Raw genomic sequence first — 24680 nt, forward strand, 5'->3', positions numbered from 1 at the left:
CCCTGAGTTCACACGCAAGAACACCGTTGACCATAGCAAGCTCTATCTCCCCTTTGCTGTTCCTTCTTCCTTCGCTGTGCCTGATGCAAGTGCATGGACAGTGTTGGCTTCCCGCCCCGCCCCGGGGTTGGGGGGCGGGGTGGGTACAGTCAGACTCTCCGGTGTCTGGCACGCACTTCTCAAACAGGTGGCTGGGCGATGTGGTCTCCTGGGTCACGTGCCCATCTCCGCGGTTCCTGGGTGCTCAGCTTGCCTTACTCTAGTTTGCATACTCAGGGCTTGGGCAGCGCGCGCTAGCTGTTCCTAAGATTTCCCGAACTGAACACGGAAGGAAAATTAAAGTCATTTAAAATTAATTAGAAAAGCAAGGCTTGCCAGTGGACTGGACTTTTCAAAGAAGTTGATTTGCTTACCAAACAAGGTCAGACATCGGGCAGAATTCGAACGAACTGCCTTTTCAGCTAAATTTGCTCCCTGGGTCATTAAGAGTAGGACTCCTGGGTCACACACCCACGTGGGTGGGGTGGAGGCGGCCCACCCCCTTTCCCAGGGGCGCTCCTGAGGGAAGGCGCTGCCCTGCCTCCGGCCTCGGCTTTTTCATCGCGCAGTGCCAGTGTTTCGAGCCACTGAAGCAGTAGGGCGCAAGCCACCTCTTTGGGTAGTGCTAACAACACACCAAGGGAGCAGAGATCGTCCGCCACAGCAATGTGGAGGGGCCTCTGGTGGCACACGCCGTCCACCGGGCCCTGACCCCGCCCTTCACTCAGCCCCGCTCCGCCCTCCCGGCTCAGACCCCGCCTTTCACTCCGCCCCGCCCCGCCCCGCCCGACCCCGCCCCTCATCGGTTACCGCCACAGACTCCGCCCTTCGCTCACCACCGCCCCGCCCACCCCGCCCAGACCCTCCACCCCTTGCGCGGCCCCGCCCCTCAGGAGGTACCGCTCTGCCCACACCGCCTAGACCCCGCCCGTACGCGGTACCAAAATGCACACACCGCCCAGACCCAGCTTCTTACTCGGTACCGCCCTAGACCCCGCCCCTCACGCCGTACCGCAGCGCACACACAGCCCAGACCCCGCCCCCCACGCGGTACCGCCCTAGACTCCGCCCCCCAGACGGCACGGCCCACACCGCCCAGACGCTGCTGGGCTCCTCACATTGTACTCCCAGCCCACACCGCCCTAGTCCCCATCCACCTCCGTAGGCCCCACCCCTCCCGGACCGCCCACGTCCGACTGTCTGACGCCAGAAGTTGATCCGGAAAAGCCCAGGCGCTAGGCCCCTAGGCCCCGCCCCTCGTCTGCGGCTCTGCGGGGACGCGCGTCATCTCCCCGCGCCGCCGCCGGAAGCTGAGTGTGTGTGACGACAGCGCCAGGCGCGGAGCTAACAAGTTCGGCGATGGCTGGCAGTGAGTGATGACCCGGTTACTGTCCGTTGCGCGCCGAGTCGTTTTGGCCGCCGTGCGCTGCAGCGCCCGCGGCTGCAGCGGCCTCGGCATGTTCTATGCCGTGAAGAGGGGCCGCAAGGCCGGGGTCTTCCTGACCTGGTGAGTGGGCGGCCCCGAGTCGCGCCCCCGGCAACCGCGCGGCTGGGAGTCGGGCTGTCACGCGGAGCTCGCGGCCCTCGGCCTGGGGTGCAGCGCGGGGGGGCCCGCCGCCGGCCGCGCGGTGGGAGCCCCGGGCCCGTCTCCGCCGGCGTCGGCTCGCAGGTCCCGGCCGGAGGCTCCGACTTACGTTCCATGTCTGTTGGCATTGTCAGAGATGCCACGTATAGTGTAAGGTGACCAGGGCTCTCCGCTTATTCCTTCCTTTTTGTTTCCAAGTGGTTACACGTAGCGGAACTCTGAAGGTACCTAATCGAATCTTCCCCGTGTCTTTAAAAAGAGCAGTTCTTATAAGCTGATATTTTAGGTCCCTGTAACAACCCTTTAGGTGGGTGAGTTTATTATTTTCAGGTGTCGTTCCCGTGGTCAGGAAACTCATGGGGCTAGTAAGTGATGCGGTAGGACTTGCATGCAGGTGTTCGGATTCCAGGCCAGGACTCGCCCCGCCGTAGGATACCAAGGTTTATTATCCGTGTGTGTCCGTGCCCGCAGTTGTTTACCTGTGCAGCGGTGCTACTGAGGTAGAAGCAGCTCAGAGGCTCACCTTTTTGCTGTAATGAAATGTTAACAGGGTTTTCTTTTTCGAACACCCCAGAATTCTAATGTGTTTTGAGATTGAGGAAACTATTCCTGACTGGTGTGCCGTCTGGCTGGGACGCAGCACTACAGGGTGAGGTGTTGGACGGGAAAGAAGGCTACACATGGTTTGCCCCCACGGAGCTGGCGGATTTTGTCACGCTATTCCTAACCTCAGAATCCGCTAGAGGATGAGTAAGGGAGGAAGGAGGTAACATTGCACTCTGTTCCAGGAGCGAATGTAGAGCCCAGGTGGACCGGTTTCCTGCTGCCAGATTTAAGAAGTTTGCCACCGAGGAGGAGGCCTGGGCCTTTGTCCGAAAGCCTGCAAGCCCGGATGGACCAGAAGGTAGTCAGCCGCTCTCATCGTGGTGGCGTTTCATCAAAGCCTTGCACGGCCCAGCGTCACTTGATCTGTGTAGCTGCCTTCATAGGCAGATATGGATCATTTGTTTCCATCTTGCAGACAAGGAGACAGGCGGAAGGCAGTTTACCTTAGGGAGTTCTGTTAGTACCTGAGTTAGAAACAGGCCAGGACACCAGTCTCCTGCTCCATTCAGTGTCCTCACTGTACTTAATTTTCTCTTTAAAAAAATACTTGTTCTGTTATTGAATTGAATGGGCTACAGTTTTAAAGTGGTGAGCGTAGGTTGTCTCAGTGCATGCACCTGTATGGTGTGTCCTTTTTGTGTAGGACAGTCACATGATCAGAATTTCCCCCAGTTTCACGTAGTGCAGAAAGTACAGTTAGTTAATTGAAGCGTAATTCCCAGTATAAGGAACACCAGGTGTGCAGGACTAAGGGTGACTGCCTTATAGCACAAAATTTTAAAAATATAGTTAACCCATGAACAACATGTGTTTGAACCACGTGGGTCAGCTTATGTGTGGACTTGGTTGTATTTATTACATAGGTTTATTTGTTACATTTTCCTTAATAACATTTTCTCTTGTCTAGCTTATTCTATTTTAAGAATACGATATATAAGACATATACAAAATATGTGTGAATTGATTATTTACATTACCAGTAAGACTTCGGCTAACAGTAGGCTATCAATAGTAGTTAAGTGTTTGGGGAGTCAATGGTTATACTCAGATTCTCGACTGCGCAGGGTGTTAAACCCCCCCAGGTTGTTCAGGGGTAAACTATATACCTTAACCGACTTTGAAAAAGTGGTGTTTCATTAGCTTTACTCAACAGACTTTTTTTAAGTTTATTTATTTATTTATTTTTGAGAAGTGGAGGAGAGAGAGAGCAAGACGGAGAGAGGGAGAATCCCAAGTGGGCTCCACACTGTCAGCGCAGAGGCTGACGCAGGGCTTGAACTCATGAACTGTGAGATCATGACCTGAGCTGAAACCAGGAGTCGGACACTGAACCCACTGAGCCACCAGGCGCCCCTAGTGTTAGGTGTTGTGATCATTGTTATAATCCCACTGGCAGCCCAGATGCAGACTGTGTCCTATTCCAAATTCAGAAGTATGGCTCTTGTCTTAGTTGTGTTCTTTTTTTTTTTTAATTTTTTTTATGTTTATTTATTTTTGAGACGGAGAGAGACAGAGCATGAATAGGGGAGGGTCAGAGAGAGAGGGAGATGCAGAATCTGAAATGGGCACCAGGCTCTGAGCTGTCAGCACAGAGCCTGACGCGGGGCTCGAACTCGCGGACCGCGAGATCATGACCTGGGCTGAAATCAACCTGGGCTCAACCGACTGAGCCACCCAGGCACCCCATGTCTTAGTTGTGTTCTTAACACTTCCTTTTCACTGCTTTTTTGTTTTAACCAATTAGCAATTTATTCAGACTTCAGTTTTCCGATATGTTTCTGTTCATTAAATACTCTAAGTCCTAGGGAAAGGTATTTCTTTATATCTAGGAGTCACCTTTCTTAGAAGTTTACAGAGACTTCCTAGTTAGTGACTGATGTATGTAAATTGAGATTTAACATTTTTGGTGTTCAAAAATTGTAGCAAAGCAAAAGCGTTAGCCTCTTTCCCAATTTTTCCCTTAGTGTGACCTATATTTTTATTTTGGGATTTTTGAGCTATTTGCCAGTTACTGCGATTTCTGTAAGATGATTTGGGGTTAACTTACTCAAAAAAACACAGTTTTGTGAAGGAAAAAATTATCTGACGTGGCCTCTTTTTCCTTCAGTCTTATCCTTTAAAAACTTTCATGCCAGGGGCACCTGGGTGCCTCAGTCAGCGTGTCTGGCTCTTTACTTCAGCTCAGGTCATGATCTCATGGTTTGTGTGTTCAAGCCCCACATCAGTCTCCGTGCTGATAATGGGGAACCTGCTTGGGATTCTCTCTGTCTCCCCCTCTCCCCCTCCCTCTCCCCCTCCCTCTCCTCCTCCCTCTCCTCCTCCCTCTCCCCCTCTCTCTCCCCCTCTTGTGCTCTCTTTCTCTCTCAAAATAAATAAACCTTTAAAAAAAAAACCTTAAAAAGTAAAAACTTTCATGTCAACTTAACCCTCTTTTCCTATAAATAAAATCGATGTTTAGAGCAGTATTAAAATTCTGCAAGATTACCCTTTGACCTGTACTTGTGTTTTGGGGTTTACGTGTATAAAGTACCTAGAGGTATATTTTTAAGGTACATACAGGGTTACACAAATGTAGCAGAGTGGAAATACCAAACGTTACTCTATATGGTGACTTCACTCAGATTTTGCCTAGATAACCTTCGCGGCCTTCCGACAGGTGTGGGTGGAGAAGCTACTCCAGGCAGGACATCCTGGCTTGGATGTTAACAGGGTTTTCTTTTTTGAACACCCCAAAATTCTAATGTGTTTTAAAATTGAGGAAACTGTTCCTGACTGGTGGACCTATGTGGTAGGTGTTCAGTCAATATTTGAGCTCCATTTCTCCATCCCTGGTTTAGGGGTTTAGAGCTTAAAGTGAACTCTGTAGTGTTGGGCCTAGTTGTTGTTTTGGAGATAGAGTCAGCTGCTCCTTCTGTGGCCCTGTTCCCGCTCCGTAAAATGATAATGTAGGAGAAGGTGCTCCCACATAACGTGAGAGAGTACGAGAATCCCTTCGGGGTTGATCCCGACTTCACCTTCCCCTGAAAGAAAATCCTGCAGCTACTGCCCTGGAGGAATTCAGTCCCTTCTGCTGTTTGTTTCTGTTCCCTTTCTCAGTGTGTCCCGTTATCTGTTTATGTGAGGTCGGGTTACCCATGCCCGCTTACCTTTCTTGGAGGCCTTGACGGAGTCAGAGTGTCTACAGTAGGGGGTAAGTGTGGAACCATGGACGCCACTGATCTTACATACAAAAGTTAAGGCCTTGTTTTCTTTGTCTGGGGAGAGAGTCCCTCAGACTTTGACACTGCCTGCCATCCCCGTAGGATGCAGAACCTTTGGTATCTACTGTCTCTGTCAAAACCAGATTGCTATTACACTAGAAATGTTGCTCCTGCCTTCAGATCGCCCTTACCAAGCTTTTCGTGGAAAATTCAGAGTCATTTCACAGGCCATCAAAATCTGAGATGGTGTGGACTGCCTGAAGTCAGTTCCTCTTTATAGGGCTACGTATAGAGGGTGTTTAAGTCTGATTCGGTGATAATACAGAACTTACTGAATTTCTGGATTCTTAAGCATTTTATGTGTGTTCCCTTTTTCCTGGTTTTTGAGTAGACTCTATCTTTCAGGAGAGAAAAATGAACATGTACAAGAATCACAAGTGAAAACAAACAAGCGAGTCCGTGAGCCATTGGACCGAGATGAAAATGCAGAACCGTGTGTGAAGCACGTGAAACAGAACACAGAATCGGTGCCTTCAGTTAGCAAAGACACTTTTTCTTACATGGGTATATTTTTCTTGGATTTTTAAATATTCTATGTAATAATCATGAAAATAGGTGTAAAAACTATTCCCACTTAATGGGGGAAATTTGAGCTAATGTTTACCATCTTTATTCTTTAAGAAAAGGTTTTTTTTTAATGTTTATTCTTGAAAGAGAGGGAGAGAGAGAGAGAGAGAGAGAGACAGAACGTGAGTGGGGGAGGGGCAGAGCGAGAGAGGGACGTAGAATCCGAAGCAGGCTCCAGGCTCTGAGCTGTCAGCACAGAGGGTGACGCGGGACTTGAACTCAAAGACTGTGAGATCACGACCTGAGCCGAAGTCGGATGCCCAACCGCCTGAGCCACCCAGGCGCCACCACCTTCACTCTTATCTGAAAAGATTATCTAAAAATCTACGGTTACTCTTTTAGAGTTGATCAAACTGCAGAATTACTAAGACTTTGGACTTTCATTAGAAAAGCGTTATGTGGCCTACAAATGAAAAACATTATAATCTTTTGAAATATCAGTATTCTCTGTGCACACAGGCTTTCAGGTCACACGAGAAAGTGCAAAGGCTTCAGCTTCTTCACATAAGAAAGGGCCTGCACAGAGCTCTTTCAGCACCAGTATCTTTACTGTGGACGTTTAGCCTTTGCAAAACATAAATGATCTCACCTTGTCCTCTACCTCTAACTCCAGGGACCAGTTTATGTTTAGTGACTTATGGCATACAAAGCACCTTTTTGTTTTTTAGACGTATGAACAGAAAATAGGAATAAGTAGCATTTTTATATAAATCACTGTATTTGTGGTTCCAAGTTTTCTCCAAGAATAAGCCATCTCATAATTTAATTCAAGGAAAACCAGTAGAAAATGTTTTGTTAACCTGTATCACAAATGTATAAATCGGAGCGGCTGGCTGGCTCAGTCGGTAGAGCATGTGGTTCTTGACCTAGGGTTGTGAGTTCAAGCATCACGTTGGGTATGGAGCCTACCTTGAAAAAAACAAAACCGTGTAAATCAAGTTTGCAGTTAGGTAAAAAGACCAAACGTTCTTGATTGGGTTGTTTGCCAGCAGTAGTCACAGGTGTATCTGTGGAGTGATTGAGCGATGGCCATTTCTAAGGTACTAACGGTGGCTTAAGGTACGGTGGCACCTGGCACAGTGCCTGATGGGTACTCTCATTTGAAACAGTTCGGTGACCAGGAAGGTAGTCATGTTGTGAGTGCCAAATTCAGTTGAGCCAGGGATCCTCGCCCGACACCCACGCTCCCCCCACACTCCCAGCCCCCGGGATCCTCGCCCGGCACCCACGTTCCCCCACACTCCTGGCCCCGCTCTGGTCGGGAGCGCGCTGTTCTATCACTTAACACCTTCCCTCTTCTTCCCTCCCTCTCTGCCTTGTCTGGCCTGCAGTCCTTTTGACAAACAGCTCATAGAGCCAGGCCTCTGTTTGCTCCCATGGCCCTGCTTTTTAAGACCTGCCAACTCAACCCCTCCTACCGCCCTGCTGAGCGTGTTCTGGTCACATCTGGGGCCCTAGAGTGGCCTCACGTCAGTCCTTTTCTGCCGTCTTCCTTACAGCACTGGTATGTTGATCAGACCCTCTGTCCCGGTGGAAAGAATAAAGACCATAGTTTCCTTGAGGCAAATATACTAAGAAAAAAAATTAGACTAACGTTTATCAGAGGACTAGACCTTCTAGCGGCCAGGGCAGGAACTGATCATGTTTTCCTGGACAGAAAGTACTGACCGCATCGAACAATACCCTCGCAGTTTAGCCTGTGGACGCTAGCTCAGTGAGTTTGTGAAATAGATCCTCAGTTTTAGTGCTCTTGATCCAGTGGCACTCACTGAATTCCCTCTTCCAGGAGACTTTGTCGTTGTCTACACTGACGGCTGCTGCTCCAGTAACGGGCGCAGGAGGGCACGTGCGGGAATTGGTGTTTACTGGGGACCGGGCCATCCTTTGTGAGTAAACAAAAAAGCCTTCAAATCTGAGTGAATCTTGGCCCAACACTTGTGAGGGAACGACCCGGGGCGTGACCACCTGGCGCGCGGCTTTGGCGGAGGTGATGGAATGACGAGCTTCGGCTGGTGCTGACACTGACAGCTTTGTTGCTCAAGACAGAGGCCTCAGCCTTCCTTTCTTGGCTCTGAGTCCTGACGCGTCTCTGTGTCTCGCTGACAACCTCTTATACCCAAATGACCTCCCTGCCCCCGCTCGGCGAGTCACAGGTCTCCTGTGGGGTGGTTTTGGCAAGGATGTCCCAGGGGCAGGTCGCCAGACTTGGAACCCCGCGCGTCCCCATGACTCTTCCGAAGACCTGGGGGCTCAGAGGTGACCTCCCGTTTTCCACAAGGCGCAGAGTCGGGATGATGCCAGGTGTGGTCATTCACAGGTACCCGCAGCAGTGTTAGGCATAATGTAAGATAAACTGTTCGGTGATCATAAGGCTTGACATTTCTCTTGATCTGTGGTCTACTGAGTTCTTTCCCCTTGGTATCCCACTTTAGCTTTGAACCCTGTAAGAGGTGGCGAACTTGGGTTGCACTGAGTGTCTGGGCTTAGTGTTCATCTGAGACCATGCACTAATGTATTTTAGGGCCAGAAATAAAACTTTGCTTTTGACTTCTGGCCCAGGATTCTTTACTAGACCATCCCGTGATGCTTTTCCATAAAATGTTAGTACTGTCGGCTAACATTCCTTTGTTTGATGCTTTGATATGTCAAAAAAATATATACAAGCCTATCCTCCATTGAGAGGCTTATGGAATCACTTTGAGAATTAACTTCATCTTCCTTTGTATCGTTTTGAAACCAGGAACTTAGGCATTAGGCTTCCCGGGCGGCAGACGAACCAAAGAGCAGAAATTCATGTAAGTCGTCACATTTCCCACCAAGTGTTCAGTCCATCGTGGCGGTGAGCTGCATACACGCTGTGTGTGTAAGATACTCAGAGTCCAGAAGAAACTCAGTTTGTGGTTAGATACAACTGCAATGGGTAGGGATTTCCCAGAAAAGTCCTAGAAGTGCTTTCACAAAAACGTGCAAATAGCTGTATGTGTAGCATGATTTCATAGAAAGAGTATACCCCTTACACTTAGCACAGAAAGAGAAAGACTGTTAAAGTGGCGAGTGATTTTGAGCGTTAGTGAAGTTGAGCGTTGAACAGTTTCTGTAGTGTGCTGACTGACTGCTTTCTTCAAGGCAGCCTGCAAAGCCATCGAGCAGGCGAAGGCTCAGAACATCAAGAAGCTGGTTCTGTATACGGACAGTATGTTTACTATAAATGGTAAGCTTTTACCTTTCGCTGCTTCTGGTGTTGTCCTAGTAAGCACAAAGAGAAATGGTATTCCCTTCTCCCGTAGGAGGGATTGCATCGGGGCAGAATGCAAATGGCTGGTGGGGACCACGTTTGGTTTGTCAGAGATCAAGAAAAAGGGGAGGTTCTGGAGCCCAGTTCTGCTGCTCCGCTGTGTGCCCCACAGTCAAGGTGTTTGTCAGGCACCGAGCACAGGGCAGTGGGGTCGGTGTGCCCCTGCTCTCGTGGTCCTTAGAGTGTAAACAGCATAAGTACCTTTCAGGGGGCCGTGCTGACAGCTCTTTCGGGAAATTCCGTGTTCAGGACACGGGTGGGGGCCTGGGGAGGCGGAGAAGGTGGCCTCTTAGGCTGGGAGCTGTGGGTCAGCACAAGTCTGAGCGTTGGGCTGAGCAGGGGAGCGTGCCAGGCCTGTGCCCCGGGCCAGAGGACAGCCCGTGCGGGCAAGTGGCAGTTGCACACGCTGGGCTTCTTGCATCCGCACGACTCCTGAAACAATGCTGAGGGTACCAGTGACAGTCACAACAAAGTTTATTGCCATGAGAGGCAAGGCCGACCGATCGGGACCAACACTCTTGATCAGCGTGTGGCCTCCAACAGCCGGGGTACAGAGTTTTTATAGCCGATCACATCGTTTTATCATCACCTGGGAACAGAACAGGGAAACAGTTCCCAGATGAGTTAGAAACACCCCAGATGAGGTGATCATTTTAGACTTTCAGCCGTTAAGTCGCAACCAGTGGATCCTCCTGACCCTGCCTCTGACGCTCTTTTCTTTGAACTTTTGTTTCCTTAATTGGCGAAGCCTAATTTACAAGAGTATGAAGCATAATTTACAAGAGTAAAGCAAGGCTGTTATCTCTTAACCTTCAGTGTCAGAACAAAGCTGTTATTTCTCAAGCTACACGTTAGCCCTACACTAGTTTAACCGTTACAGGCGGAAGAGTGGGCGGGTGAAGGAGGGAAGTCTGGGGGAGGAGCAGAGACCGGGACTTTGGAGCTCGCGGAGCTTACTTGACGAGAGCGTGTACTTCTTACAGGGATCACTAACTGGGTTCAAGGTTGGAAGAAGAACGGGTGGAAAACGAGCACGGGGAAAGACGTGATCAACAAGGAGGACTTTGTGGCGCTGGAGCAGCTGACCCACGGCATGGACATCCAGTGGGTGAGTGTGCTCCGAGCCGGTGCTGTCACCTGGCCGTCAGGACCAAATGTTCTAAGTTAACTGAGAGATCAGTGGTTTCTGTAAGTGATGTAACGACTTGAGAGGTAAAATAACTTTGCACGAAATTAACATCATAGCGCATATTCGACATTGGAACACATTTGACTCTCGATCATCACAGAAGTAACACTGCTCATTCTTGGTATGATTGTGTGTAGACCACACTCTTCAGGCAGCGTTACAGACGGATGTTCCGTATTCTTTCTGTTGTCTTTGCGGTGCTTACTAGTGCCTGGCCTGGGCTCCCTCTCCTCCCCTCCCACTGTTAAAGTGACTTGTGACAGTCACTGTTGGTGTCTTGGGAATCAGCCGTAACGTCAAGATAAAACTAATTTATGAGGAATTTTTAAAAAGTAAAGCGTGGGGCACCTGGGTGGCGCAGTCGGTTAAGCGTCCGACTTCAGCCAGGTCACGATCTCGCGGTCCGTGAGTTCGAGCCCCGCGTCGGGCTCTGGGCTGATGGCTCAGAGCCTGGAGCCTGTTTCCGATCTGTGTCTCCCTCTCTCTCTGCCCCTCCCCCGTTCATGCTTTGTCTCTCTCTGTCCCAAAAATAAATAAACATTGAAAAAAAAAATTAAAAAGTAAAGCGTGATAAGACTTTAGTAAAATGACTTCTTTTCCAACATGGAAATGTTTTTCTTTTTTTTTTTAATTTTTTTTTTTTTTTTTTTTTAATATTTACTTACTATCGAGAGACAGACACAGAGCATGAGCAGGGACGGGGCAGATAGAGGGGGAGACACAGAATCTGAGGCAGGCTCCAGGCTCTGAGCTGTCAGCACAGAGCCCAGCGCGGGGCTCGAACTCACAAGCTGCGATTTCATGACCTGAGCTGAAGTCAGACGCTTAACTGACTGAGCCACCCAGGCGCCCCTGGAAATGTTTTTCTTATAATAAGTAGTTTTTAGGGGCACCTGGGTGGTTCAGTTGGTTGGTTGAGTGTCCGACTTCGGCTCAGGTCGCCATCTCACAGCGTGTGAGTTCGAGCCCCGCGAGCCCCGTGTCGGGCTCTGTGCTGACAGCTCAAAGCCCAGAGCCTGCTTCATATTCTGGGTCTCTCTCCCTCTCTGCCCCTCTCCCCCTCATGCTGTCTCTGTCTCTCAAAAATAAAAACTACAAATAAAAAAATAAACATTATAATAAATAGTTTTTATTAAAACTATCTGTTCAAGCAATACAGAGCACGTTGAACGACAAGCATTGTCTGAACCCTACCCTGTCGTCCCTCCCCAGGACCACTGGGAGCAGTTTGGTGAACTGGGGTTTAAATTTGCCTTTCAGCCATTTAGATGTGAACAGTGGTTATATACGTACATCCCTTCTTTCGGACAGCATTTAAAGACAGTAAAGTACGTGCATTGGATACGTATTTGTGTGTCTGTACATACATGTGTTTTGCCGGGAAAGCCCTCCCAGTTCCATCATTCAGTGGGGAAAGAAAGCAATACAAACAGGAAAATCAAGTTTGTGGAGAATGAGAATGGGATTGTTGCCAATGCCTGCATTGCACAGGTGCCCTGGGCAGGCAGGCTGTGCTGTCGAACTGTGTCGGGGTGGGGGGGTGAGTCCTGTCCCACTCTGGCCACTGGGAACAGTTGCGTTTTTTACAGTAAGGGTGTACTCGTGTATTGCTTATGTAAAAAACCAGTGAAGATAAAAGAAACAAAATTTATTTAACAGATGCATGTTCCTGGCCATTCGGGATTTATAGGCAATGAAGAAGCTGACAGATTAGCAAGAGAAGGAGCTAAGCAATCTGAAGACTGAACGAAGTGATTTTAATTCTTGGAAAAGCTTCCGTGAGTGACTCTTTTCTTACCTTTCCTTACCGGTGTGAAAAATAAATCAGAAAGTACATCAGAAGGTCATTCTGTGATTCCCTGTGGTTACATGTATAATACATTGAACAAATTTGAGATTTGAGCATTATTTGAGATTTCAGCGTTATGCTCTATTGGGTTGGAGACTGTTCTCATTAGTTTTATGACCATCTGGACAGAAATTTTAGGACTTGATTTAATAAGGCATGAATACAGCAGTGGTTTTAAAATGCAGACAGGAAGTCTGGAAGTATTCTAAAAGTGTTTATTTACCTTACAGTTGGCAGGATTCAGTCTCAGAATATTCTGGTTGGCTTGTACCTCTCTGTGGAGTAGAGCAAGTCAGGGCTGGGCCCACACCTCGGTGCAGAGAGAGCGGACTGGGTCTTACCTGCACGGGCACGTGTGCGCAAGGCAGGCCTGCACATCCGTAGTCCTGGCTGCTTGACCACTGATGGGAGCAGTTACTTACACAGCAAAATGCATAAATAAACCTTTTAAAATTTCTTTGGCTGTTTTTTTTGTTTTAATTTTTTTAACGTTTGTTTATTTTTGAGAGACAGACTGTGAGCTGGGGAAGGGGCAGAGAGAGGGAGACACAGAATCCGAAGGAGGCTCCAGGCTCTGAGCTGTCAGCACAGAGCCCGACGCGGGGCTCGAACCCACAAGCCGTGAGATCATGACCTGAGCCAAAGTTGGACGCTTAACCGACTGAGCCACCCAGGCGCCCCACTTTGGCTGTTTTTCTTAAAAGCACTGTGCAGGTTAAAGTTTGATATAATTGTTTACTTTTACCTTTATTTGTTTACTACTTTGTTTTATCATAAAAACCTACAGAAAATGACACAAATGTATAGCTTCTTGAATTATTACTGTAAGGCTAATTCCCAGGCGAGAACTAGAACTTTGCTGGACACCCCAGAAAGGCTCTCCACGTTCTCCAATCACAGCCCCTCCCTCCCTCCAAAATTAATCCTGACTTTTACAGAAATGACTTGCTTGTGTTTCTTTATGGTAATTCGGCCTTGTGTACTTTTTTTTTTAACTTGAGATTTCTTAAGTTTCTTTAATTTACAGGTTCCCCTGCCATTTATTGGGATCCTCACAAGGTTTACCCGTTGAGGAACCTTGGCCACTTGTCCTGTCGTTTCCCACGGTCTAGATTTCTCCATATACACTCTTCCGGCACAGTCTGGCATTTTCTTTTGTCTTCTGAATTTCCTGCAAGTTGGCAGCGGGACCCAGAGGCTTGATCAGGATCGGGTTCCACATGTTCAGCAAACGGTAGATGGTCGCGCGCGGTCACTTGCAGCTGCAGGCTGCGGTCGCCTTCTTGATTTGGCAGCTGCCGGTGCTCAGTGTCCGGATCCACTCGTCGTTCGGGCTCCAAAGTGGTGACACTCTGGGATGTTGCCCATAGTTACCGGCTGGAGTGGTTTCACAAGATGCTTCCTGTCGCCTATCTGGTTATGCCGTGGTGGCGTTCATTTAGGGAAGTCAGCAGACATGCAAAGATGATTGGTCTGTCGTCTTTAGAGGGCGACCGATCAATCAAGGTTTTTTATTTATATGTTTTCGTAACGTGTGTCGTGAGCTTGTGTACTTATGCCTGCTTGATAGGTTTCAGGTCATTGCGGTTTTTATCTTTATTGAACCCACATGGTAGCTTCTTTGGCCTGTAGGAGGGAGGTTCTTCCGGTTGGCTCTTGATTTCTTTGGATATTCGTGTGTACACACATATGCACTGACCACACCCGTTTACACGTATAGACCACAGGCACACTCGTGCACAGTCCACGTGCCCTGGCATGCTCACACACAGACCACGTGTGTATGTGCCCCAGCCATCTGCTCCATTGCTGTCTGCTGTGTGGGGACTCAAGACCCATCTGTACATTTCCTCCTCCAGATCTGGAATTGGCTGTTCCTCTAAGAATCTCCCCTCCCCACCCCTCCCCTCCCCTCTCTTTCTTTCCCTCCCTTCCTCTCTTTCTCTCTCTCTCTCTTTCTCTCTCCCTCCCTCCCTTTCTTTCTTTCTCTCCTTCTTTCCCTCCCTCCCTTCCTTTTTTTCTTTCTCTCTCTCTTTCCCTCCCTTCTTTCTTTCTCCCTCTCTCCCTCCCTCCCTTTCTTTCTTTCAAGGTAAGGAATGTCCACACCCAATATGGGGTTTGAACTCATGACCCCAAGATCAAGAGTTGCCTGCTTTGCTGACTGAGACAGCTGGGTGCCCCTGGCAAAAAAGGTATTTCAGGTGCTCATTGCTGTGGGGTTGGTCTTTGCCTCGAGGCCTTTTCAGGGAACAGAATTCTAAAACATGCACGTACACATATTTTAAAGATAAAATATTTGAGTTCGTGTTGATATTCTCAGTAGAAACTCAGGATTTCAGAGTACTTAACTCTTGTATGTTATGTCTGTGTCTCCTTCTACACTGAGGATCCTGGGATAGATATTCCTTAATTACCAGCTTGCTTTTTTCCACTTGAACATGCAGTGTGTGGATACGAACACTAACGTGTATTATAGCGAAAACAGTGCTGGGTGTACGTTGCCGGCCATTACTTGAGAAGATCTCCCCCTCTTGCCCTCCTCTGGTTTCCCTCCTGTGCATTTCATGGCCACACAACCAGTGTTTGGTCAGTGTCCTCTTGGAAACCAAATTCCCTGAGCTCCCCACGTTGAACTTTGTTTGTTTGCTTTATGCTTGAAAGCAGTAGGATAGAAATCCTTGGCTCACATTTTCTTTCCTTGAGTATCTAAACTACCGATTTTGTTTTCTTCCAGCATGAAAAGTCTAACGAGTCTTACGTTCCTTCTTATAAGTCATGTGCTCTTTGCCTAGATGTCTGTCCAAGGCGTGGGTTTCTTGTTCTTGTCTCTCCAGTCCTTACTGTGTCAGACTGTGTCCCCGTGTCCCGCGTCGGTTGCCCGCGGTCAGAATTTGCAGGAATATGGTGAGCTCTTGGCGCGTATATTTCCAAATCTGCTACTTCAGGAAGCTTGCCTTGAACTGTGGCTTAGAGTTCTGTTTTTCTTGGTTTGCTTTGGGGGTGGGGGACCTTGTTCTGGGTATGGGAACATCTGGTTTAGCCATCCTTGGTCTTTTCCTCTTTTTCTTGAATCTCATTTATGTTTTAAGTTTCCTTTGTTTTTCAATTAAAAGTTGTCCTCCTGGTGACGTCCTGTCTCTGAAGGCATTACTTACTGTCTTCATTTGCTCTCGATTCTCATTTCTGAAAGTACTTGTCTTTCTAGTTTTCTTGAGCTCTGTCACCTTATTTCTGGTATTTTCTAGCACTGATTTGCCACCACCCTCCCATCTTGGATCTCGTCGTTTGAGGCTCTGGAGCCGCACATTTGGACCTGTGTGGTGTCTGTCTGGAGTGCTCTCGCTGTCAGCAGGCTTTTATTTTCCTTTTCTTTTTTCTGAGAACAGCTCTGCGTGGGTTCGACACTTTCCTGTCGCTCGTTTTCCTAAACATTTAGTTCAGGTCGTTGTTCTCACTCCACAGAGCTCTCTGCCCTGTTGAATCTTGAGTAATGCTAAAAATGTGGCGGCTGGCTCCCAGCACTCTCCCGGCTCTGGCCCTGCCCCGCTTGCATTGGGTCCCTCTCCTTCCTGTCTCTTGTCCCTGTGCTGCGCTGCTGGCTGTGTCCCCACAACACGGGTCCCTGCCGGCTCGGCTGTGGTGGATCTCGGGCTCCACGGCTCCAGCCCTCCGACCTTCTTGAAGCGGGTCCCTTGCACCCGTCACCACTGGGGGAGGACAGCCGCCCTGCTCCGGCCACCGGCCTCAGGCCGGCCCACCATGCTTTGCAGTGGACACCCGCCGTTTCCTTTGGGGTTGTCCTTTCAAGGGCCCGTCAGGACCCAGTGGCCTCGCTGTGCTTTTCCCCGTGGGTGTGCGGGCTGTGCTGGGCGGGCCGTGCCCTTCACTGCCGCACGTTGGCTTTGTGGAGTCCCCACACCACTGTGCTTTTTAGCGGCTTTGTGGCGGTGTGATCGACAGGCAGCAAATGGTGTGAAGGTAAAGTGGGCTGTGGACTCACCTGGGAACCTCTCACCAGGACTGCCTGTCATCCCCCCCCCCCCCCCCCGCCCCTCTGTGATCCTTCCCTCTTTGACCCCATCCCCCGGAGACCTTCCGTTTGCTTTTCGTCGCTGTAGACTAATTTGTGTTCTTTGGGATTTTGTATAAATAGAGTCATGCAACATAAACTATCTGTGGCAGGAGTTTCTTTTCCTCGGTGTGATTATTTTGCGTGCCCCTCCCCCCCGCCCACGTGGGTACCAGTAGTTGGCTTCCCTTCACTGCTAGGTGGTGCCCCTTGTAGGCATGTCCCAGTCCGTGCGCCCATCCTCCCGTTCGAGGCTGTCCCCTCCGTTTGGGCTGTTGTGGAGCGAGCTGCCTGAGCACCGACGGGCCAGTCCTTCTGCGAGCACGTCCTCTGATTTCTCTAAGTGGAACAGCTGGGCCACAGGGCAGTGGGTGCTCGACTTCAAGGAACGCCAGCTGACCCCTCTGGCCATTCGACTTTCCCACCAGCAGGGCGGGAGAGTTCCGGTTCGCTCCGCGTCCCCGCCGGTGCTTCTGCTCACCTCGTTCTGTTAGGTCCGCGGTTCTGTTTCGGGTGAAGACTCGGGAAGATCCCACAGCGCCCTCGCTGCCGCCACTGCCCTGCTCCGCCCCCGAACGTCTGATTTTGCTTTAATGGGGCGGCGCCTCTTCATGGGCCCAGGATTGGAAGTACAGAGGCGAGAGATCGTGCCTCCCAGACCTTCCAGGCTGCTGGGCAGTTTGCACAAGTGCACGTACCGTCCGTGCGGAGCCGAACGTGCGTGGAGCTCCAGGTAGGAGGAGGCCCGGCCGCTTTCAGTGAGAAGGGGAACAGGACGCCTTCGGGAAGCACGTTCCTTCTTGGGGTTGCCTAACGTGCAGCTGCCTCATTACAGCTCCAGAGAGTCGTGGTTCTGTCCGCTTTGTCAGCTCCCGGAGACATTTGAGGGCTGCCGCGTAGACCAGGCGGGGCGCCGTGCCGTGAGGGACTGCCGCGTAGACCAGGCGGGGCGCCGTGTCGTGGAAGATACCAGCTTTTCAAAAGCTGCTGCTGCTCTCAAAATGTGCTCCTGATGCTTTGCAGACAGAGGCTGTTGGAGCGTCCCCGTGTCTTCTACGCCAGAGCGACGAGGCGGCTCCATTGCTGGGGGTCGAGAAAACCGAGAGGATCTCTGCCTTCTTTCAGGACAGGCTCATGGGATGTGGGCGAAACGAAACAAATCCGGAGAGCCGGTCCCGGGTGGGCAGCCTGCGTGGTGGTGAACCGGCGCCGTGAAGCCACACGTCGGTCCCAGTGGGATCTGTCCCGACGGGCGAGCCTGGGGCCTTAGGTCACGTGTCTTAGAAAGACCTTGGTCTCCATTTCCAGATGTCTCTTAATGCTCACATCCTGGTAGTTCCGGAACGGGACGGGAGAGCTGCTCGGGAACAGCCCGTTCTCTGTGACGGGTCGGTCGGACTCTCGCCGCTCCGCCACAGCAGGTGTCCGAACTAAGCATCCAGCACCTCCGCAGAGGGTCTCCTTGACGTACAAATCCTGCTTTAACCTAATTTTAAAACCCAGAGGCCACCTTACTTGAGTCATAGCTGCGATGGACTGTGTCCCCCAAGTTCGTATGTTGAAGCCCTGACCCCCAGTGTGGCTGGTATATACAGATGGGGCCTGTGCGGAAGTAATTCAGGTTAACGAGCTCACTTCCTGCCTGCCCTGGCCACTGAGGAAAGAGGAAAGGCGGCTTGAGGACACAGCAAAGCCAGGACGAGAGCCCTCCCCGGAAGGCAGATCACTGACACCTTGATCTTGGACGTGGCCTCTGCTGGGATCGTGAGAAGTCAACGGTGGAGCCCCCAGCCGGCGGCGTTCTGTCCGGCCGCCTGAGTGGGGTCCCCAGCCACGGAGGTCTGCTGAAGGCCAGTCTCCCCTCCTGGGGAGGAAAGGAACGTGAGGCCCAGTCCTCTACCCCTCGGTGGCTACCTCTCCTCTGCTTACCGTGCGGACAGCATGACTGCGCCACGTGAGCCAGGGCGCGTGATTCTTCGGAGATTCTCCGCTCGGTGGGTGTCGGTGAGGCAGCCCTGCTCTGTTCGGTGACGGGTTCTCCGAATGTAAGTTGGTAGCGACCACGTTGTTTTGCTGAAGCCTAGGAAACCAAAAATAAAAGTCGAGAAATAGGACTGTAGAGAGAGGAGATGATTACTCCCATATTTGGTCTGTGGTTTTTTTTTTAAACTAGAAGAATGTCTAGTTATTTAGATTTAGGAATCTCGACACTGGCTGGGACTTCCTTCTCTGTGCCAGGCCCTATGAACTGATTGCTGTGCTTAAAGGTATTCAGACAGACTCTCCGAAAACTGCGAGAAGAGACCCGTGAGATCTGTGTCTTCCAGCAAGTGCTTGTTCTGCGTTTTCAAAGCCAGCGGGTGATAAGCAGCGAGGCCTGCTCTGGTGTCCGGACCTCTGCTGGTGACCTTCGTTTTTTTTGTTCTTATTTTATGTTTTGTTTATTTTCGAAAGAGACAGCATGAGCCGGGAAGAGACAGAGAGAGGAAGGGACAGAAGATCTGCAACGGGCTCTGTGCGTGGGGCTCGAGCTCATGAACCAGACCGGGAGTGTTATGCCCAGAATTCGTGATCCCCAAAGACCACTAGGGAGCCGAGTCCGATGCAAAAGCAAAGAGCCTTTATTCGAGCTAGCTCGAGCTCAATCCCCTACCTGCACCGACGCAGCGGTGAGATACCAGGGAAAGAGAGCGAGCTTCAAAAGGACAAAGGTTTTATTGGGGCCTGGGGGCAGTTGGTGAGGTAATGGCTATGGCCTCAGCCGATTGGCTGGGGAAGGGTCCTGGGGAAGGGTCCGAGTCCTTTTAGGCAGGTGAGGGAGGGTTTACTCAAGGGGAGGAGGTGTGGTCAAGGTGAAGGACACAGAACAAGATGGAGTCGGCTGGCATAGGCCCGCCCTTTCAGGAGCTCATGGCCTCAGCTGACTGGGCCGCCCAGGCGCCCTCATTTTTTGCTTTAAATGCTCGAGCAACACGAGAAACCCCTGTCTTGAGGCAGACGGAAGCGATCGTGGTCAGGCCTGGAGGACCGGGCCTGGGGACCCGCTGGCTGTGAGCCGGACCAACGTTAGCGGTGCCCGGGACCTGTCCCCACCGCATTGTGTCAGCAGAGGCCTTCGAGGCACAAGTCGGGTCAGCGCACAGCTCCCTTCTCCCTCTGAGTCTTCTGTAGGCACATGCGCTCCTAACACGTATGACCTCACTGCAGTCCCCTCATGACCAGTGCACCGTCCAGCGGCTCCAGGCTCCGTCCCGAGGGCATCGTGCTGCTGAGAGGGCCGCCCAGGACACTCCTGGGGACCCCCTCTGCCGTGTCTGGTGCGCCTGTCTCCAAGGCCTGCTTCCCACCATCTCTGGGTGGAGCGGCTCGAGGCCCGACGCAGCCTCCGTGTCAGCCGGAACCTAGCACGGCGTCTGCTGGTGCGGGTGACGGCACCGCCAGCCAGGCCCTGAGCACGTGGGATGGAGTGTAGCGACCGGTCTCGGTGGTGGTGTGTTCTAGAACTGTAAATGATCTTCAGTTTTTAATTAAAAACAAATTCTCGGTGCTTTCCTTTTTTCTTTTTCTTTTTTTCCTTTTTTTGACGTTTATTTATTGTTGAGACAGAGAAAGAGCATGAACAGGGGACGGTCAGAGAGAGAGGGAGACACAGAATCTGGAACAGGCTCCAGGTTCTGAGCTGTCAGCACAGAGCCCGATGTGGGGCTTGAACTCAAGAGCCATGAGATCACGACCTGAGCCGAAGTCAGACCCTCAACCGACTGAGCCACCAGGAGCCCCTCCTTTCTTCTTTTTAAATGTTTTATTATTTTGAGAGAGAGAGATACACGGCGAGTGGGGGTGGGGCAGAGAAAGAGGGAGGCGGGGAAGCCCAAACAGGCTCCCTGCCGTCAGCACGGAGCCCAACGCTAACTGTGAGACTTTGAGACTTTGGCCTGGGCGGAAATGCAGAGCCAGCCAGGTGCCCCTTGGGGGCTTTCTTAAGGTTTTACGTGTGCTGATTCGTCTCTAATCACTCCCTCATTGTTGTTGAATCGTTCTTTTCTTTCCCGAAGAAGCTCACTTGACCTGGAAAAAAGTTACGGAAGGCGGTGGGCCTCTGTAAGGACAGAAGACTGCTCAAGGAGTTTCACTTGTTAGGAAGGGAATTCTCCCGCAGAAACTTCCCGACCCTGCAGGCCTGCCCTCCCCCTCGGAGCAGAGGGCTCCCCGGTCTCCCCATGTCTGTCACATCCCGCAGTGAGAGCGGTTCCTTTTGTTTTTGTGTGTTTGTTAAAGTGTGATGCGCAAGTCCCGCCTTGAGATTGTTGGGTGTTAAGAGAATGAAGCGTAAAAAGAGAAATTGAAACGAAAACAGAGTTTTCAAGGTTATATGGCTCTTCCTCCCGTATTACCCCCAAGAAGCACATCCTTTATGGTTTTTTGATAAAGGCTCTGAAAACGATTCTTGGGTCATTGGATTATAACTCCTTGGCCACCACATTGTCACCATTCAGCATGACCCATGCCTTTCCCTAGGGCTGTGTTGGTGACCCACCCTCAGAAGGGCATCTGTGTGGGGCTCCCTGTTTGTCACAGTGAATTTGCTGGGCCTCACCCAGGGCCTTGCGGTGAATGACTCTTTATCCTTGTCTGCAGTGAGGGCAGGGGAACAGTTCCTCTGGAAAATTGTCGTGACGGGGCCCGTCGTAATCTCGTCTACTGTATGGGTTGACCGAGAGGTTGGGAAGGCACTTCCCTACTTGTTCTGTGATCCCCAGAGAGAGGAGGCCACTCTGGGTCAAATGTACGTGTGTGTGTGTGTGTGTGTGTGTGTATCCATACTGCTTTTCAGAAGCCTTTGCATTTTTCATAAAAAGTATCCGTAAGTCTGTACCCGCACTAATATTAAGTCTCCCCATACCTTTTCTGTAGATACTTTTTCATCTTTGCCAAGGCCCTTTACCAGACTCCTTGCTCTAACTTACATTTGAGATTTCTGGAGAGGTTGGAAATCTTTTTATAAATCTAGATGGTTTTCCATCTAAAAAAAGTAAATACCACACCTTTATTCAAGCCTTTTTAAAGGTACTTCAGAAGAAGAAACAGGTATGGCATGTGACTATAGTTGATAATATTGTACGGTATACTTGAAGTTTGCTAAGAGTAAATCCTTTTTTTAATTTTGAGAGAGAAAAACACATGATTGGGGAGGGGCAGAGAGAGAGGGAGAAAGAGACCATCCCATACAGGCTCTGCACTTACCAGCACGGAGCCTGATGTGGGGCTCGAACTCATGAACCGTGAGATCATGACCTGAGCCAAAGTCAGAAGCTTAACTGACTTGAGCCACCCAGGCACCTCTGCTAAGAGTAAATCTTAAGCATTGTTCATGGACACGTACAAATAAAAGTTTACCTGGGAGGTGATGGATGTGTTAATTAACTTGATGGTAATAATCATTTTACAGTGTGTGTATAAATCAGCACATTGGCCAAAAGTAGACCCACACAAGTATAGTCACCTTGTCTTTGACGAAAGGGCAAAGACAACTCAATGGAGCGAAGATAGTCTTTTCAACAAATGTTGCTAGAAAACTGCATCCACACGCAAAAGAACGAATCTAGACCCAGACCTGACACTCTTCACAAAAATTAACTCAGAATTGGGGCGCCTGGGTGGCTCAGTCGGTGAAGCGTCCAACTTTGGCTCGGGTCATGATCTCACAGTTTGTGGGTTTGAGCCCCGCGTCGGGCTCTGTGCTAACAGCTCGGAGCCTGGAGCCTGCTTCGGATTCTGTGTCTCCCTCTCTCTCTTCCCCTCTTCCGCTCGTGCTCTGTCTTAAACATTAAAAAAAAATTTTTTTTTAATTAACTCAGAATGGATACTAGATCTAAATGTAAAACACAAAACCCTAAAACTTCTAGAAGATATCATAGCAGAAAAGCAAGGTGCCCTTGGGTGTGGCGGTGCCTTCTTAGATCCAACACCAAAGACACAAGTCATGAACGAACTAATACTCTGTACTTGTTAAAATGAAAAACTTCTGTTCTTGAAGGACACTGTCGAGAGAATGAGAAGACAAGCCACAGACTTGGGGAGAGTATCTGCAAGAGGCACCTCTGAGAAAGGACTTCTCCAGAACACACAAAGGACTCAAAACTCCAGGATTAGCAAACCAACCCGCCCAGAAAACGGATCGGTGGCCTTGACAGAGACCTCACCGAAGAAGATACACAGGTGGCAGGTAAGCACCTGAAGAACCGGTCCATGGCACAAACCGTCAGGGACAAGCGGTTTACAGCCGCCACGCCGCTGCACACGTACCAGAGTGGCCCAAACCCGAACTCCGACGGCACCAGATGCTGGTGAGGACACGAGGCCCAGGATGCAGGGTCACGTGGCCGGGGACGCAGGGTCATGCGGCCACTTGGGAAGACGGTTTGGCGGGTTCTTACAAAACGAAACCTACTCTCACCACGCGACCCGGCAGTCACGCCCTTGGTACTCACCCCAAGGGGTTGAAAACTTACGTCCACCCAGAACCTGCACACGGATGTTGGTAGATCTGTGTGTAATGGCCAAGCCCTGGAAGCAACCGGGTGACTGGACAAACGCCCTGGAACATCCATATTCGCTAAACCGTAACCAATTATCAAGTCACGAAAAGACTCGGAGGGACCGTAAATACACGTTACTGAGTGAAAATCGAATCTGAAAAGGCTATGTGCTGAATGATCACAACTCTAGGACATTCTGGAAAAGGCAAACCTGTGGACACAGTTAAAAGGTCAGGGGTGGCCAGGGGTTGGGGTGGGGGCAGAGGGAGGGACGGGTGGGTGGAGCCCACGGGATTTTTGGGGCCGCAGAGTGCTCTTCATGATACCGCAGTGCTGGGTGCACTTGGTTACCATTTGTGGAGACCCCCAGAACGTGCGAGACCACGAGTGAGTCCTACGCAAATTCGACGCCGGGGGATGATGCCTCAGTTTACCTTCGTCAGTTGTAACACATCGACCCTGGGGGGGCGGGGCTGGGACGCGGGGCTCTAGGGGCAATCTACCTTCCTCCTAACTTGGCTGTGAACCTAAAACTCTAAAAGAATAAAGTCTTTAAAAAATCATGTTGTACGTTTACATATAATTTTGTCAACTCTGCCTCAATAAAGCTGAGGGGCGCCCGGGGGGGAGGAGGGCGCCCGGGGAGGAGGGGCGCCCGGGAGGCTCAGTCGGTTAAGCGCCCGACTTCCGCTCAGGTCATGATCTCGCGGTGCGTGGGTTCAAGCCCCCTGTTGTTCATGTTCTCTGTGCTGACAGCTTGGAGCCTGGAACCTGCTTCGGATTCTATGTCTCCCTCTCTCTCTCTCCTCCCCTGCTCGTGCTCTGTGTCTCTCAAAAATAAACATTAAAAGCAATTTAAAAAAAAAAGGAACAACAGTGGATGTGGACTTCCTGAGTTTATGTCCCGGCTCCTCCTTTAGTTTGGCGCCACTCAGATAAGCAGGGACTTGGGCCAGACCTGGGTGCGGTGCTCGGGTTGCCAGGGGGGAGCCCCGGAGCTGGCGAAGAACAAACAGCAGGGCCCAGGCGAGGCGGGAGGGACAGGAAGCCAGACACCTGCAGAACAGAGTCCTGCGACTCCCCGGGGCCACAGCAGGGAGGTGGTGCCGGCTCGGAACCGGACCCTCCCGCCTGCAGCCTCCGGGGTGGGCTCGGGTGTTCACCTGCTCCCGCTCCTGCGAGACGCGGACCAAGGGTCAGCAGTGTGTCCGGAGTGGGCTCTACCCAGATTCCAGCCCGATGTTTCTTCAGCGTCTCCCCTCGGACCTCTGACAGATGTCGCAGACACAGCCTGTGTGACCCAGACTCCGCTCTGCCCCCACCCCAAATCCGCACAGTCCGTAGTCCACGGTCTCCTCCATCTCTACCCGCCACGACTCCGTCCTCACAGGCTCTCAGGCTGCAGCCCCAGAATACCCCTGACCGCCCCGCGCCTGTGCCTCACATCCCTGCATCGTCAGCTCTGGTTGGCCTTCGTGCAAAACCAATCTAGAACCTGACCGTTCCCACCACGCACATACTAGGTCCTGACCCAAGCCCCGACCTCTGTCACTCGGAAGATTGCAGTAGCCTCCCCGGTTTCCTTGCTTCCGTCTAGCCTGCCCTGCAGGTGGTTCTCCGTCTAGAAGCCCGGCTCCCAGGCTCCCATCACACCAGGTGGCCGTGAGCGTCCCCACGCTCTG

General features: G+C 50.8%; 1 protein-coding gene across 4 annotated transcripts; it reads left to right on the plus strand.

Moving 5' to 3' along the window:
• The first annotated feature begins 1356 nt into the window (after window positions 1-1356).
• RNASEH1 (ribonuclease H1) lies at window positions 1357-23556 on the plus strand. 4 transcript variants are annotated; one of them, XM_043604633.1, is made up of 9 exons: window positions 1357-1546; window positions 2413-2528; window positions 5836-5994; window positions 7844-7943; window positions 8798-8852; window positions 9184-9268; window positions 10336-10460; window positions 12201-12319; window positions 12621-12847. In XM_043604633.1, the coding sequence occupies exons 1-8, from the start codon at window positions 1416-1418 to the stop codon at window positions 12285-12287; spliced, it is 858 nt and encodes a 285-aa protein (XP_043460568.1). In that variant the 5' UTR covers window positions 1357-1415; the 3' UTR covers window positions 12288-12319; window positions 12621-12847. The 4 variants fall into 4 exon arrangements, with proteins under 4 accessions (XP_043460568.1, XP_043460569.1, XP_043460570.1 ...); XM_043604634.1 differs by lacking the exon at window positions 12621-12847 and adding an exon at window positions 22497-23556 and having other exon boundaries at window positions 1359-1546; XM_043604635.1 differs by lacking the exon at window positions 12621-12847 and adding an exon at window positions 12904-13184 and having other exon boundaries at window positions 1359-1546.
• Window positions 23557-24680: the final 1124 nt, after the last annotated feature.

This window comes from Prionailurus bengalensis, chromosome A3 (genome assembly GCF_016509475.1).
Source record: "Prionailurus bengalensis isolate Pbe53 chromosome A3, Fcat_Pben_1.1_paternal_pri, whole genome shotgun sequence".
Classification (NCBI taxonomy): domain Eukaryota; kingdom Metazoa; phylum Chordata; class Mammalia; order Carnivora; family Felidae; genus Prionailurus; species Prionailurus bengalensis.

Coding starts and splice junctions, on each gene's coding strand:
- RNASEH1 (XM_043604633.1), top strand. CDS start 1,416: ATGACCCGGTTACTGTCCGTTGCGCGCCGAGTCGTTTTGGCCGCCGTG. Junction 1,547..2,412: donor GCCGGGGTCTTCCTGACCTG/GTGAGTGGGCGG, acceptor ACTCTGTTCCAG/GAGCGAATGTAGAGCCCAGG. Junction 8,853..9,183: donor ACCAAAGAGCAGAAATTCAT/GTAAGTCGTCAC, acceptor GCTTTCTTCAAG/GCAGCCTGCAAAGCCATCGA.